The 15181-nt window shown below is 55.0% G+C and overlaps 3 protein-coding genes across 3 annotated transcripts; 1 reads left to right on the top strand and 2 right to left on the bottom strand.

Annotated features, from left to right (window-relative positions):
• Positions 1 to 1083: 1083 nt before the first annotated feature.
• On the bottom strand, positions 1084 to 6956 carry B0I36DRAFT_359554 (uncharacterized protein; the record flags this gene model as incomplete). The annotated part of the gene is made up of 4 exons (XM_046158151.1): positions 1084 to 1320; positions 1378 to 6787; positions 6865 to 6882; positions 6946 to 6956. The coding sequence occupies 4 exons, from the start codon at positions 6954 to 6956 to the stop codon at positions 1084 to 1086; spliced, it is 5676 nt and encodes a 1891-aa protein (XP_046017048.1).
• A 2537-nt stretch (positions 6957 to 9493) lies between these two features.
• B0I36DRAFT_72926 (RecF/RecN/SMC) lies at positions 9494 to 13669 on the top strand. The gene is made up of 4 exons (XM_046163285.1): positions 9494 to 9715; positions 9800 to 12620; positions 12683 to 13118; positions 13181 to 13669. Exons 1-4 carry the CDS (start codon positions 9678 to 9680, stop codon positions 13474 to 13476), a joined length of 3591 nt encoding a protein of 1196 aa, XP_046017049.1. The 5' UTR covers positions 9494 to 9677; the 3' UTR covers positions 13477 to 13669.
• Positions 13670 to 14831, bottom strand: B0I36DRAFT_72927 (putative GNAT family acetyltransferase). Its single transcript, XM_046163286.1, has one exon. The coding sequence runs from the start codon at positions 14553 to 14555 to the stop codon at positions 13863 to 13865; it is 693 nt and encodes a 230-aa protein (XP_046017050.1). The 5' UTR covers positions 14556 to 14831; the 3' UTR covers positions 13670 to 13862.
• Between the last annotated feature and the right edge of the window lie 350 nt (positions 14832 to 15181).

Here is a 15181-nt window from a genome sequence, read left to right on the forward strand (position 1 = left end):
CAAGTCCCAGATGGAGAAACTCTGCGGGAGCATAACGGCAGGAGGCGAGCTTATTTCTCTCCACCGGAAATGCGTGGAGCGATCGTACGGTTTTCTTCGTCCTTAACTATGCGCAGCCTCGGATATGCGTGCCTGACCTGTGAAGAAAACAGTCATGTTCCTTGTTGCCGGTTCGATTTTCTCTGATGATGCTGGTTCGTTGTTGCAATGGTGAACTGTGAGTAGTCAAGCAGGGCCTTTGTTTGTTCTGACTGGCAAAGTGGAGGGGTACGACTGTGCAAGGACAGAACAGCTTAAGTTGAGCTTCCGCCCAAAAGTCACGATCGAAACGCACCCGCCCTTGAGTATCGATGGCCTCTGTTCGGGCTTTGCGCATGTAGAGTAAGGCCGTGACTGATTGCACCTCACTCACCACCCCGTCCACGACGGCAGCCGCGATGTAATAAAAAAGAAGAAGTCAAGTATGAGAAGCAGCCCAATATACGGTAGTACTTGGAGTAATTAGTCCTATCACCTTATTGGCAATGGCGGTGACATGAACCTCTTGTGAGGGTTTTCGTTCTTGCTTATGCTTGTAGGGATGTGAGGAGTGTGCCCCCGTTTTACTGCAAAGTAGCGGAGATGGAAACCACGGCGGCGGGCTTCCCGCAATCAAGAGAACCGTCACCACGGCGAGAGCCTGTCGGCTATGGCGGTTGTAGAATGGTCCCAGAAGAGCCTGTGGCATCCAAGCTAGCTTACGCCGGTGACAAGATTGCGCCTAAAAATTCATGGCGGCATCACGTACACGATTACAGCACCTGCAAAAGCAGAGTCTTTGTTTGACGCTCCCAACCAAAACCACTCTCATGTTGGTGATCTTTCAAGCCGCCTAATACTGAGTGTGCTACATGCAAGAATGCCATAGAAACAAAGCGCCCTAATCCCGAAACCTCCCAGGCAGTATCCCCCTAGCAGATGGGTAATGCTTTTTTGTCCCATCGAGGACGCCTAGTGCGCCATGCAATATGCAGCTTTGTTTTTACAATGCAATCGAATCGCCGCACCCGCTCAAGTTCTGACTCGAAGCGAGTCCGCATCCGGCTAGCCCATTTGTTTGAGGAAACCGTCGAGATCGAAACTCTCTTCGTACTGGTTCTCGGAGTGCAAAAGCTCCCCAAGATCTTCCATCCAGGCCTTCTTGCCCGGCGCGCGGACGTCTCCTGTCTCATCATCAACAAGATCTTCTTCGCGGCCATCCACAGCGCCTTGTGGTTTGTCCGAAATAAGATTTGAGCCAGTGTCTCCAAAATTGAAGAGATCCAAGATTTGATCGGTGTCCTGGACGCTTATTAGTATACAGATACGATCAATAAACACACGAAGACCGTGACTTACCATGGTGCCTAAACCTGCATTCTGCTGGTTTACAACTGTGGACGCGATGTTAATCTTGAATGCCTGCAGGTTGAGGATCTTCTCCTCAAGAGTGCCACGCGTGATAAGCCTATAAACATTGACCACCTTCTTCTGGCCGATGCGATGAGCACGGTCCATAGCCTGGAGATCCTTCTGCGGGTTCCAGTCGTGCTCGACAAAGATGACCGTATCAGCACCCGTCAGGTTGAGACCAAGACCGCCAACGCTAGTGGTGAGGAGAAGGCAGTCGTACGACGGGTCTTTGTTGAACGTGTTGACGATATCTTGCCGCTTGTTGGCTTCCACCGAACCGTCCAGTCGAAGGTACGACACCGATGGCAGCATGCTCTTGAGTACAGTGTTCTGCACCATGTCTAACATCTCCTTCATCTGACAGAAGATGAGGGCACGATGAGGCTTGATGGGCTGATATAGGGGGTCGTTTGCGTCAGCACCTTCGGTGCCGATACCACAGTCGACCAATAGATCTCTCAAAGCCGTCAGCTTGGGAGCATGAATCGGGTCCTCTACCCTCGTGTTCTGCTTGGCGAGGGCCCGCTGCGTCTCCTCATACTGCTTGTTGTTTGGCGTCATGACGAGCGCAGGGGAGTTGCAGAGTTTGCGCATATACTGCAGAGCTTGGAAGATGTGTTGCTTCGCGTCCTTGTCATCGCGGCCAGCTTCCTCGGTAAGCTTCTTGCCCTGTTTCTTGGTGAAGTCGTCAAAGAGCTTCCTCTGCAGATCACTGACGTCGCAATAGTAGTTTTGCAAGATCTTCGGTGGGAGGTCGTCCAGCACTTCCTCCTTGAGACGGCGGAGTAGGAAAGGAAGCACTTGTTTGTGCAGCGCCTCGACTGCCAGAGCACCGACTTCCTGTTCTTTCGATCCTGCCTTGCTGGATCGACTAGCCGCGATGGGCTTAGCAAAGCGGTCGAGGAAGACCTTCTCTGCACCAAGGAAACCAGGCATGAGGAAATCGAAGAGCGACCACAGCTCCAGAACATTGTTCTGGATGGGGGTTCCCGTCAGGATCAGGCGGTGGTTGCTGGGCAGCTTCTTGACCGCAACGCTGATCTTGGCCTTCGGATTCTTGATGAGATGACCCTCATCGAGAACGACATAGTTCCAGTTTTGTTTCTCGAGGTACTCGGTATCATTGCGGCAAACCTCGTATGACGTGATGACAATGTCTGCGTCGGCGAATTTGGAGGCCTTCGCCCTCCGCTCTGCTGGGGGGCCGACGAACGCCACAACTTCCAAGAATGGCGCGTAGGTCTTCAATTCTTGCTGCCAGTGGCCTGACAGAGTGGGCGGGCACACGATAACCGAAGGAAGCTTGCGGAAGTCTGCCGCTCCCGTCTTCTTGAACTCTTCAGCCCGGTTATAATGGTCGCTCGCAACCATGCAGATCGTCTGCAGGGTCTTTCCAAGGCCCATGTCGTCGCAAAGAATGCCGTGTAAGTGATACTTGTTCAGGAAATTGAGCCAGTTGACGCCGTCCTGTTGATATGAGCGGAGCTCTGCATTGATGGCGACAGGGATCTTGAATGACTCAATCTTCTTGGGGTCAAGTAGCTGAGAGATAAACATGCGCTCACGGTCTCTGCCCTTGAGTAGTTCCTCCGAAAGACCCGGAGGATCGGGAATGCCAGCTTCGAGAGGCACCAGCTTGACGAGTGTCGCAAAGGATGTCGTAGCAATCAGACGGATGTCACTGTCTGAATCGCTCATCCTTCCCAAGACTGGCACGATGAGGAAGATGACATAAGGCAAGATGGCATCTCCCATAACTGCGATGAGGTGGTAAATGACCTCGGTGGCTCCTTGTCTGAAATGGAGATCTAGTGGGTTGCTGATAGACGGGAGAACCTTTTCCACGAGTGCAGTCATGCCCTCCACAGTGATGACACTGCAGATCGTTGCGAGGCACTTGGCTGCCATATATCGAAACACGGACAGCTCCGAGTGGAGTGCCTTGATGACGAGGGGCACTTGCTGCATGACGAACTCGTGCAAGGAAGTATGCAAAGTCGGGGTGATAGTTCTGATGACCGACATGGCATCAACAATCTCCTGGCCAAAGGTGTTCTCGGGGTCACGCGCTTCGGCGGGCAAGTCTCCAGAGAATGCTTTCTGCAATGGCTCTTCCATGAATGTTCGCAAGCTCGGTACGATGTCGAAGACAGTCGCCCCAAAAGACTTAGCAAGTATTTCAAGTGCTTCTTTGGCTCCACGTCGGGTGATGCGAGCAGCCTTGGCTTCCCGGGCAAACTTGGCTGCGTCGGCATGATCCACACGATCCTCCTCCTTGAGCATCGACAGAACCACGTTGGTGCGATGCGCATGGACTGGGAATTCTGGTGTCTCGGCGACTTCGACGCACGAAAACTTGACCAGGTTCTCAACCACCTTGTTGGCAGGGCCACGACGACCCTTCTCCGTGAACAGCTGAATGAGACGGCCAATGGTCTCTGCTGACCGTCCCTGAAGCTGCTGGTTCTCTTCCGATTTGATGCTGTCCATAATACCTTTGATGAGCGGACTGGGCTTCTTTGGCAGAACTTTCATGGCTATAAGAGCACATGCTGCTGCAGCTTTGATGCGCACATCGCGAGACTCCTTAACGGTCCTTGTCTCATCCATCGTAGCAACAGCGGCCAAGCGGGCTTCATTGAGCTGCTGGCTCGCTGTGATACGCTGCGCTGGTGCCATGATCCGCTTCAGCTTGTCGTAGTCTTCACTGACGCACTTCTCTGCGTTGGCTAGCGAAAAAGCATTGGGACCAGCATCCGCCTCACCCTGAACAAGAACTGCAAGCACCGGGAGCTTGTGCGAAGCAATTTTGCCATGATCTCTGAAGAGGTTGAGGAGCTGTTGACACTGTGATCGTACTCGTTGGAGAAAATTGACAAGATCTTGGTATTGTGCAGGTCGCTCGCCCTCAATCATACGCTGCAGCTCACTCACATATCTCGTGTAGTCGAGCTCGGCGTTGCTGTTCCGAGCAAATTCATCAGCAACAATGCATGCGGTGAGCTGCGTCGAGGAAAAGGCCGAGGAGAAACCGGGGATGAGAATGGAGTCGTAACTCGATAGTGCTGTTGTTGGCACACTAGCCATGATGAGACCCATCGCTGTGGCGGCAAACACGCGCGATCGGATCAGCGTGTCCATGCCAACAAGGTCGACATCGCCCTGCATCATATGTCCATCCAGATCATGCGAATGGGTGCTGACGGGTATGTCATCCGTCTTGGACAGCTTCTTCCTTCTCTTTGCCGAGCGTTCATCTGTATCGGATGATGCATGTGGCAACACCGGCATGAATCCCCTCACCATGTAGGTGCCTCCAGAAGGCTTTTGGAAGTATGCCCCGTTCATAGGGATGGGGTGCCTGGAGATGCCAATCGGGTGAAGAGTGAGGTGCATGAGAGGGCTCACATGGCTGGAGAACTCGTGAGCAAGCACCTCTGGCTTTTTTGCCAAACACTTGACCAGCGCAGTCCACAATTGCAAGGACATGCGCAAAGTATCCATGTCCCGTTCGACTAGGAGATTTTGGAAAATGAGTCGCAGGGTCTTGCCATCGAGCCAGCCCTGTGTCTCCTCGCCGAGATTGACAAAGGTCGTAAGTGCCTTCAGAACTGCAAGTCGAACTGAAGTGATTGTATGGCGTAGGAATGGGTACAGCCGTGGGACCAGAAGTGTGAAGGATCGTTCTTCGTCCATCTCGGCAGACTTCTTCATGGCCTGCAAGACTTCTGGGAAGCTGCAAAGCGTAGCAAGGAGATCCATAATCTTGCCAGTACTGGCACTAAGATCATCGCCCAGGCTGGAAAGACTCTCCCAGACAATGCTGATGAGCTGGTCAAGCGCGCCAGGGCGAAGATTGACGAATTCCTGTGCCATTGGGATCAGGGTTGCTGCACTAACTGACCGGACATCGTCGTCCTGGTCACCGAGACCCTTCATGACCGCCTGCACAATGCCGTCAATCATGTCGTTGTGCCGCAGCAACATATCTTTGCGCACAGCAACCACGTAGCGCAGCCCGACCATACCACCGTGGCAAACAGCCCAGACGGGGCGGTCAAGCTCCAGGTCTTGTTGCAGGACCATTCGGAGCAGTATTTTATAGATGTTGTATACAGACTCTTCCGGCACATACTTCAGGAACGAGCCCAGCGATTGGCCAACGGTTTCACGAATTGGCGCCACGGAGGTGTCTGATGCGTAATCTGTAAATCTGTCGAGCATGAGAACACAGCAAAGCCTGCAGGCCATGTCGTCCAGCCATTTCCGGTTCAGCAAGTCGTTCTCTTGTCTGGTTTTCCCCCGGAGTCGTCCGGCACCTGCCCCGTGGACGCGCAGGATCTCACGCAAGCCGAGGGCTGCGCCATGACGCACTTCCCACTGCGTATCGAATATATCGACCTTGAGAAACTCGCACAGACGATCGTAGGGCCACTCCGCGCCTTCCAGTTCCGATTCTGTCTCAATCTCAGACTTGATTGGGACCATGGGTCCCTTGAATTCTGACACAATCTTCGCATCCTCATCGATGTCTGCGGGCCGGTCGAGGTTGAAGTAATCCGTCTTGCCATTCTTTTTCGTCTCCGCATCAGGCATTGGCGTGTCCTCTGCAGCATCTGAACCACCAGTGAACGACCGCCGAATCGAGAGATCTCCAAACCCTCCCTTGCCTTGTGCTGCTTTCTGTGCATCGCGCTTGCGCTTGCGCTTCAACACATTGAGTTGGCGAGCGCTCAAGCCGGAAGACTCCTCAGTCGCGGGCGTTGCTGTTGCGTTAGGTACGCTGTCTTGGAGAGTCCCACCCTTGATGGGGGTTGAGTCTCTAGCATCTGGTGGGGTTGCAGATTTCTCGATGACAACCGTGATCTCTTCGTCCTCGATTCGCCTTCCGAGCAGGCCCAACCGGCCGGGCAGTGTCTTCTTCTGGTGGGCTAGCCGTGCAGATGGGTCCAGCGCCCCAATACCATAGTCCATTCCGGCCGTGCGCAATAGTTCTCGTCCATGACGGAGGATGTTAGGTAAATCGAGAGTCGCCGGGTCGAAGTATTGTGGGAGGGGCAACTTGGTGTCACTCTCGTCGTCCTCCTCCTTCTTCACAGTGCCGTTCTCCGCCGGCTCTTCCTTCTTGGCGGCGAGCGGATCCTCATCTTCGTTGGGGTCGTAAGCGGCAGCATTCTCGATGATGCGGCCCAATGCTTTGGCAGCAGTTGTTCTGGTCTCCCAATCTTTGTGGCGAAGATACGGGACTACTCGAGAGAGGAGATTGAAAAGCTCATCGGGCTGCTGCTTCTGCCAGTCTGCAAGCTGATTGACCGCGGTGTCGCGGATTAGTTTTGTGCTGCCTGTCTCGAGGATCCTGTGTCATCAGTCAGCGCTGTCGGGATTTGCGGCATCGTGGGACTCCCGCGAACGCCGCACGACGATTAAACCTACGTTACGAGACGATCCAATCTGTGGAGAGGGTGGTTAGTATGAATTTACAGGCGGAAGCGGTGAAGTGTCAAGTTTGCTTACCTGGAGACCATCTTGACTGATTATATGGAGGCTGACGTGCCGAAGGTTGGATAGCTACTTTCGCATCATTGCACTACATCATCACAATCAGCCTAGGAGGTCCACGACAGATGTGATAGAGCCGTGAGAGGAAAGCGGCGAGGATATATCAGGCGGCTACTCTACGAAGTTTGCATTTCTGACAGCTGAGGTGTCTAGCATCACAGGAAGCCACATGCCATAACTATCGTCTGAGAGATACCTCAAACACCCGGTAAAGAGGAGGTGATATCGGACAAGGCTGTTTCAAGGTGATTCGCCACGATGCCCGGCACGCGAGTGCGAGGACAGGCATACCCATCGAGGTGCGATGAAGTACGTTGTAGCCTGCAGGCAGCTGCACAGGACAAGATTCCAGGCAACAAGCATAATCACTTGGCTGGGATCAAGTACAACCTCAATAGAGGTGGTGCAGATGCAAATAGCCAGGACAAGGGTGCGGGCTGATACAGATTTGGGAACAGTGAGTGTGGAGTTTGTGCGCATGGGAGACTTACAAGAAACAAAACAGCTGGGAACAGAGGATGCGAGCAGTAGAGGGATTGTCACTCCGTGAAAGGTGTCAATGCTGCAAGATGATGGCGATGTTGTTGTCGTTGATGATGATGATGAAGTGCAGTCGCTGTCGTGGTCTGGTGATGGGCGGCAGTGTTGGTGGTGATGTGGTGCACGACAACGGCCAGAAAGCCAGTTTTGAGGAAGCCGCGATGCACGATGCGTGTAAGTGAGCCTGTGACAGGATGGATGCGCCGGGGCGGACGGTGGTTGGCTGGGGATGTGGCGGGTGCCCAAAACGGCAATGCAGGCAGCCTGCGACGCACACGCAGCAGCAGAGACAGGAGCTACGGGGGAGCTCGAGGGCGAGAAGAGCCGGGCGCCGGCCCTCTAATATCTCTTAGTTTTTATAATCTGGCTGCTGCCAGCTTTTCTCCCTACCTTTGGCTCCAGGCGGCCGGCGGCGACCAGGGAGGGCCCCCACTTGCTGGCCCGTGCCCCACTTTGAATGAGCCAAGTCGCGTTCCCCCAGCAGACGGGGCCTCTGCAGTCGCCAGCTGTTCCCACCTCGTCGCTGCCGGCGCGCCGGGCTGCCCACCCATCACCCCACAGCCAATCATCGCCCGGCGCCAGCCCGGTGACTCCACTCTGTGCGCCTCGACCTGCTGCCAACCTGCACGCCAATCAGCCACATGGTCCAGCTATGGCACACCCAACTTTCTTCCAGCCACGCTTATGCAATGAGCAAGTGCACGATAATTTCCCTTTGTCCCAGAAATTTAGAATGGCGAATGGCGGAATCGCACGCAGGCCGAAGGAGCAGCTACGCACGCAAGATACGACGAGCAAAGGTCTGTCTACGGTTGGCGTTCTGTTTCCAGGCAGGCAATGACAGAGACGAGGCACGCCGTGTCAGGTGGCCGCGCATTCACGACCTGGCATCCCTGACGTCGCCTGCAGGACGTGGAGGAAGCCGCCCCCATGTCTTCATTTGATCGCCTGTGTTGACTTGCAATTGATCACCCGCACTTGTGGGAGGACACCTCATGCCGGGCGGCTCAGTCTGCGCTCAATAGAACGCGAGCGCGCAGCCAGCCATGGACAACAGGCTTTGCAAGGAGTACAGTCAGAGTTGGACGCCTGGCACGGCTCCGACCATCGCTGATGATCGTTTCTGTTCGTCCTTTCCGACTCGGCTGGCACGGACTGTGTGCTTGTGAGACCCACTAGAGCCTCCAGGTCTCGCTGAAAGGATCCCGGCAAGAGTCGAGATCCATGTACACATTCTCGAGCTCTGTCCATTTCGCAAGTATGGGCCAGTAGTTCTGGAAAAGGCACAGCTGCTGACGAACTTCTACAATATCCTGTCTCTACAGTGTCAGGCAAAGCATGCGATCTGGAGTTCTTCCTACCATAGTAGGCCACCAACGGCAGCCGAATATGACACGGACCTACAGCATGGGAGCATGACCACAGTTGTAAGTTGACCAGTTACAATCCGTGGACGTGAACCACGGCTTCCCCCGCTGACGTGCAAGGAGATTGATTGACCTACAAACCATACTGTGTAGATAGTTGAGCTGGTGGATTGTGTTATGTCTTACAGAGAGGCTCAAGCTGGAAAGAGGACGGCATGTGTGCGATCAGCCGGCTGTTCGGGTTTTGTGTATGCATTGGAGTCAGATAGATGAGAAGCGAATTGACGGCAGCTCGTCGTCAAAGTGATGATACGACGCGTGTCGGCAGGCACGCAAGCAAGTACGTCGGGTGAGAAAAGCGGCAGGATAGCCAAATCACTTGGAGTGCTCGGGAGAATCATCATGGATGGGCAAAGAACATGTTGGCCTGCACCCCAAGCTCACCTGGCAGCAGACCAGGGTTGCCCACACGCTAAAGTGCCCTGGTACCTGAGTGTATCACTCAAGGGCCCCCCCGCCCGACAGGCCTCGCGTTTGTCGTGCTGCGACGCCGCCGGCCGACGCGTCTGTGGGACCCTCGTCCTCCACTCCCGCATCGCGACAACCCGCTTTGGCCATTAGGTAGAGTTATGATCCCACCAGCAACAAGCGGCCACTGTAGTCCCCGTCGCAAAGCGCATCACGCTCGCTGAGCAAGGCGCCGCCAGCATCAATCTTCGTTCAGCCTGTTTTGTCGTCCCTTGTCCTCGCGCTGCCCGACAGGCAGCACCCGCCGCCACCATGTATATCAAGCAGATCATCATCCAGGGCTTCAAGAGGTGCGCCATCCCTCGCCAAACCCCGCGCGCCTGGAATCTCAAGACGATACCGGCTAGCATCGAGTACTGACATGGCCTCTGCAGCTACAAGGACCAAACGGTCATGGAGCCCTTCTCGCCCGGCACCAACGTCATTGTCGGCCGCAACGGTTCGGGAAAGAGCAATTTCTTCGCCGCGATTCGATTCGTCCTCAGCGATGCCTACACGCAGATGGGCCGCGAAGAACGCCAGGCGCTTCTCCACGAGGGCTCCGGCTCGGCCGTCATGTCGGCTTACGTCGAGGTCATTTTCGACAACAGCGACGACCGCTTCCCAACGGGCAACAAGGAAGTCATCCTGCGACGCACAATCGGCTTGAAGAAGGATGAATACTCGGTTGACAAGAAGGTCGTGACAAAAACGGACGTGAAAAACCTGCTCGAGGCTGCCGGTTTCTCCAGCTCGAACCCGTACTACATTGTGCCCCAAGGTCGCGTCACCGCCCTCACCAACATGAAGGAGTCGGACCGTCTCACCCTTCTCAAGGAAGTCGCGGGTACTCATGTGTACGAGTCACGGCGAACAGAATCTCTCAAGATCATGACCGACACCAACAACAAGCGCGAGAAGATCGACGAACTGCTCGAGTACATTAAGGAACGCCTGAGTGAGCTGGAAGAGGAGAAGGAAGAGCTGCGAGGGTACCAGGACAAGGACCGCGAGCGGAGATGTCTTGAGTATGCATACTACCACAAGGAGCAGGTTGCTGTGCAAGATGCCCTTGAGGAACTCGAGGAGTCGCGACAAGGTGGCATCGAAGACACGGACGAGAACCGCGAGGCCTACACAGCAGGTGAGAAGGTCATCGCCTCTCTCGATGCCGAGATTCACAAGCTGCAACAACAAATGGAGTTGCTTCGCATCGATCGTAGACAACTCGACGAAGACCGGAAGGAGAGCGCGAAGGCGAGGGCCAAGGCCGAGTTGGCAGTCAAGAGTCTGTCAGAAAGCGTGAGCGCGCAAGACCAAGCACAAGCACAGCACGATGCAGAGCTTGCCAACGTCAAGAGTGCCATCAAGACAAAAGAGGCTGAGCTCGCAAAGATTCTGCCCACACTCGAGAAGCGCAAGAGCAAGGAGGCCGAAGTCAAGCAAGCTTTGGATACCGCAGAAAGCGGACGGCAGCGACTTTTCACCAAACAGACTCGAAGCAGTCAGTTCAAGAACAAGGCCGAGCGCGATGCTTTCTTGAAGGAGGAAATCAATAACTACAACATGACCCTCAGCCAGCAAAAAGCCACTCGTCTCGATGCTGAAGAAGAAGTCAAGACTATTCAGGTGTCTATCCAGCAGCTAGAAGCCGACGTGGCGGCATTGCGTGTGAGGAATGAGGGTTTCGGTGATGAGCGGTTTGCGCTCGCCGAGGAAATCAACGCTGCCAAGGACGTGCTGGATAAGCTTAACGACGAACGCAAGCTACTCAGACGTGAGGACGACAAGCTCGAAACCATCAAGGCGAATGCCCGTGGAGAGCGTGACAATGCCGAGCGCGATCTTGCTCATACCATGGACCGTGCAACATCAAGAGGCCTGGCTACGATACGACGACTTAAGCAGGAGCAGAATATCCCCGGCGCTTATGGCACCCTGGCAGAACTGATGGAGGTCAGCGAAGCATACCGGTTACCTGTTGAGCAGATTGCTGGTGCGAGCTTGTTCCACTACGTTGTTGACAACGAGGACACCGCCACGTACCTTGCGAACGCCTTGCAGAAGCAGTTTGGAGGCAGAGTCACCTTCATGCCACTAACGAAGCTCCGAGTGCGGCCGGCGAACCTGCCCAAGGCGAACGACGCTGTCCCCCTGCTCACCAAGATACAATACGACCCCAAGTTTGAGCAAGCATTCCAGCAAGTTTTCGGTAACACGATCATTTGTCCCAACTTGACCATTGCCGGCCAGTATGCCCGGAATCACGGCTGCAATGGCGTAACACCAGATGGTGACACGACAAACAAGCGCGGCGCCATGACTGGCGGTTACATTGACACTCGCAAGTCGAGACTCGAGGCTGTGCGGGCAGTCAACAAGTGGCGTGACGAGTTCGATGCTCTCCAGGCCAAGAGTGACGAGATTCGGCGGCAGATTGAACGCAAGGACCAGGAGATCACCAACGCTCTAGGCAGGCTCCGCAAGCTGGAGCAGAAGCTGCGACAAATGGAGGATGGCTATGGCCCGTTACTTACGGAGCTCAACGCCAAGAACGTGCAAATCGACCGCGAGAGGGATCGTCTGGAGGGTGCCAGCAAGCGGCGAGAGAATGTGGACCGCAACATGAAGGAGTTCAGCAGTGCTCTGAGCGCGTACGAGGCAGAGCTGGCTTCCGACTTCAAGAAGGCATTGTCGGCCAGCGAAGAGAGGGAGCTCGAGACGTTGAGCTCATCAGTCCAGGCGCTCCAGAAGGAGTGGAATGAGATTAGTGCCAGTAGACGTGAGATGGACAGCCAGAGGAGGATACTCGAGCACGATCTGCGCCACAACCTGCAGCTTAAACTCGATCAGCTCACAAGCCAAGCTTTTGAGACAGCTTCCGGCGGTGGCTCCAATCTCAAGGAGGCCAAGCGCGAGCTCAAGAAGGCCCAGGCTGCCGCTGCCACAATCAAGAGCAAGCTGGAGGAGAACATGCAGCAGCTCGACGCTGCCGAGACCAAGGTGTCCAGTCTCGAGAAGCAGAAGGCTGAGAAGGACGCCGAGCAGCAGGAGATTGAGAAGGAGATCCTTAAGCAACAGAAACGAATGGAGAAGAGCATCCAGAAGAAGGCACTGCTGACAGCCAAGGCTGTCGAGTGCGCCAAGAACATTCGTGAGCTCGGTGTGCTGCCGGACGAAGCGTTCGAGAAGTACGAGAGGCTAGAAGTGAAGATTGTAAGTGGATCGCACATGTCACCAAGAATGAGCGCCGTAGAATCTAACGTGGCATATTGCAGATCGGCACACGGCTCAAGAAGGTCAACGATGCCCTCAAGAAGTACAAGCACGTCAACAAGAAGGCTTTCGAGCAGTACAACAGCTTCACGAACCAGCAAGAGCAGCTGCTCAAGCGCAGACAGGAGCTCGACAAGTCCCAGGAGTCGATTGAAGAGCTCGTTGCCCATCTCGACCAGCGCAAGGATGAGGCCATTGAGCGGACATTCAAGCAAGTCTCGAAAGAGTTTGCCACCATCTTTGAGCGCCTCGTTCCGGCGGGACATGGACGCCTCGTCATTCAGCGGAGAACAGATCGCCGTGTCGACCCAGACGAGTCGGACGAGGAGCAGAGGAGCAGTGTGGAGAACTATACTGGTGTCGGCATCAGCGTCTCGTTCAACTCCAAGGTCCTGGACGAGCAGCAGAGAATCCAGCAATTATCTGGTGGTCAAAAGAGTAGGTCTTCCTTGGCTGTGCAGCCACTCCATTCGTTTTTTTACTAACTTGCGTTTCCCCAGGTTTGTGTGCTTTGTGTCTGATCTTTGCGCTGCAAGCCACAGAGTCCAGTCCAATGGTCATCTTTGACGAGGTCGATGCCAACCTGGACGCTCAGTACCGCACAGCAGTCGCAGGACTGCTCGACTCCATCTCAAAAGAGGCTGGCACGCAGTTCATCTGCACCACCTTCCGGCCGGAGATTGTCCTCGTTGCCGACCGATGCTACGGCGTGCTGTTCAGGAACAAGAACAGCACCATCAACTGCGTCAGCACGGAGCAAGCGCTGGATTTCGTCGAGGGCCAAGCACCGCGGTAGATGAGTCCTCGGCAGGCGTGTGTCATGGCGAAGGAGAGCATAGAAGATATCCCAGAGTTTTCAGATAAGCAGCAGGGTTTCGTTGTGAAAGGGAGTTTGCGGGTGGTCCACTGGGTTTGATCATGTTAACATGCAGATACTGTGGTATTGTGTACGTTTTGTGAGCTTGTGCGTACCCATGAGCATAGATCTTCATTTAGGTGGTGGCAAAGTGGTGCAACTGATAACGTTGTCACGTCTTCTAATTTTCCTGCATGCAGCACGTGTCTCGTATGCACATAGGCATGCTCTGATCGCGAACTAGCAGTATGCTCACTTATGGTTCGGCCGCTCTACACCGTGGTGTGCTTATGCAAATTCGTCCTCGGTATATATACTGATACATCTCACTTCTGCGCCTGCCCGTCCCTCGTCGCGCGCCACTCGTCCTCCAGCATACCGTAAATGACATTGTCATGCCAGCCACCATCGAACCATACGTGGTCCCGCTGTCTCCCCTCCTCCTTGAAACCGAGCTTCTCGCCATACAGCCTGCACGCACCGTCGTTGAACGAGAAGGCCTGGATCTGGATCCGGTGCAGGCCGGCCATCCGGAAGCCGTACCAGAGGGACCACTCGATGGCCTCTGCGCCGTACCCCTTGCCGCGGTGCTCCGCGAGGACGTCGATGCTGATCTCTGACCACCGGTGCTGGGCAAAGCGCGGCGGGTTGGCCTTCAGGCAGATGATCCCGATTGGGGTGCCGGCCATGGCATTGTGCTTGTCCTTGTACAACGCCGTTGAGCTTGTGTTTGTGCTCAAGTTTGTGGTGGTGTCGTTGTTGTTGTTCTCCGGGTCGCCAGAGGCCGCGGCGGGGAGGCATATGATGGCACCCAGAAGACACTTTTCCGCGACTTCGGCCTTGAATTCGTTGCTCGATTTCAGCGTCTCCGGCCGCAGGAGACCGTACATGGCGCCGGACTGGGCCTCGGCATCGGCCTGGATCGCGTGGACAAAGGCCTCGTCCTCGGGCGTGTCGCGGACCGCGCGGTAGACGAGCCGTTGCGAGGTGAATGGGTTGAAAGGTCTGGAGTTACCCATTTTCTGGAGGGAAGTGTGCTTGTACAGGTGTGGAGGTGTGTGGTTTGGATATTAGGCGGCGTCAACAAGAAGCAGGGACACTTTGTGATCTGGAAGGATGCTTCTCTGGTGAACAAGTTGCAATGCTGACTTGTTTTTGGCTCATTCACTGGTGCGGTATGCTCACACTTCTTATAGTTGCCGGGCTTGTGTGCACTTAATTTGGTTGCAGGGGCCAAAGACAGATAGGGTATTAGGGACTGGAAAGGAACTATACCGGCTGCAAGGGACGACGAGGCTGGTCCCGCAGAAAGTCCATGACAGACAGGCTTTACCTCCCACGTAATCTTCGGCGCCGCTCCAGGACTTTTTCTCCGAGTCCGAGCGAATCCAGCAGGTATGCTAAAAAGAGGCGGATCGTATGGATCGAGGCCAATCGTAAACCCCTGGCGGTGCAACGGCGGGAGGTAACCGTTTTGGGCTCGCCGGCCTGCATCCTGCCCAAGAAACCCCGGCTCTGTGTCACGCCGCCGAATAGTCTTGCCCAAAATGCGAGGCGGGCCTCTGACATGCATGATGCTTCGCAATCGGACTCCCCAGAAGCTTGGATGGAGTTCGCAGCTGTGCTTTGTAATAAGCATCTCGTG

The sequence above is a fragment of the Microdochium trichocladiopsis genome, assembly GCF_020744255.1.
Source record: "Microdochium trichocladiopsis strain MPI-CAGE-CH-0230 chromosome Unknown B0I36scaffold_2, whole genome shotgun sequence".
Taxonomy (NCBI): domain Eukaryota; kingdom Fungi; phylum Ascomycota; class Sordariomycetes; order Xylariales; family Microdochiaceae; genus Microdochium; species Microdochium trichocladiopsis.

Coding starts and splice junctions, on each gene's coding strand:
- B0I36DRAFT_72926 (XM_046163285.1), top strand. CDS start 9,678: ATGTATATCAAGCAGATCATCATCCAGGGCTTCAAGAG. Junction 12,621..12,682: donor AGAGGCTAGAAGTGAAGATT/GTAAGTGGATCG, acceptor GGCATATTGCAG/ATCGGCACACGGCTCAAGAA. Junction 13,119..13,180: donor ATTATCTGGTGGTCAAAAGA/GTAGGTCTTCCT, acceptor GCGTTTCCCCAG/GTTTGTGTGCTTTGTGTCTG.
- B0I36DRAFT_72927 (XM_046163286.1), bottom strand. CDS start 14,555: ATGGGTAACTCCAGACCTTTCAACCCATTCACCTCGCAACGGCTCGTC.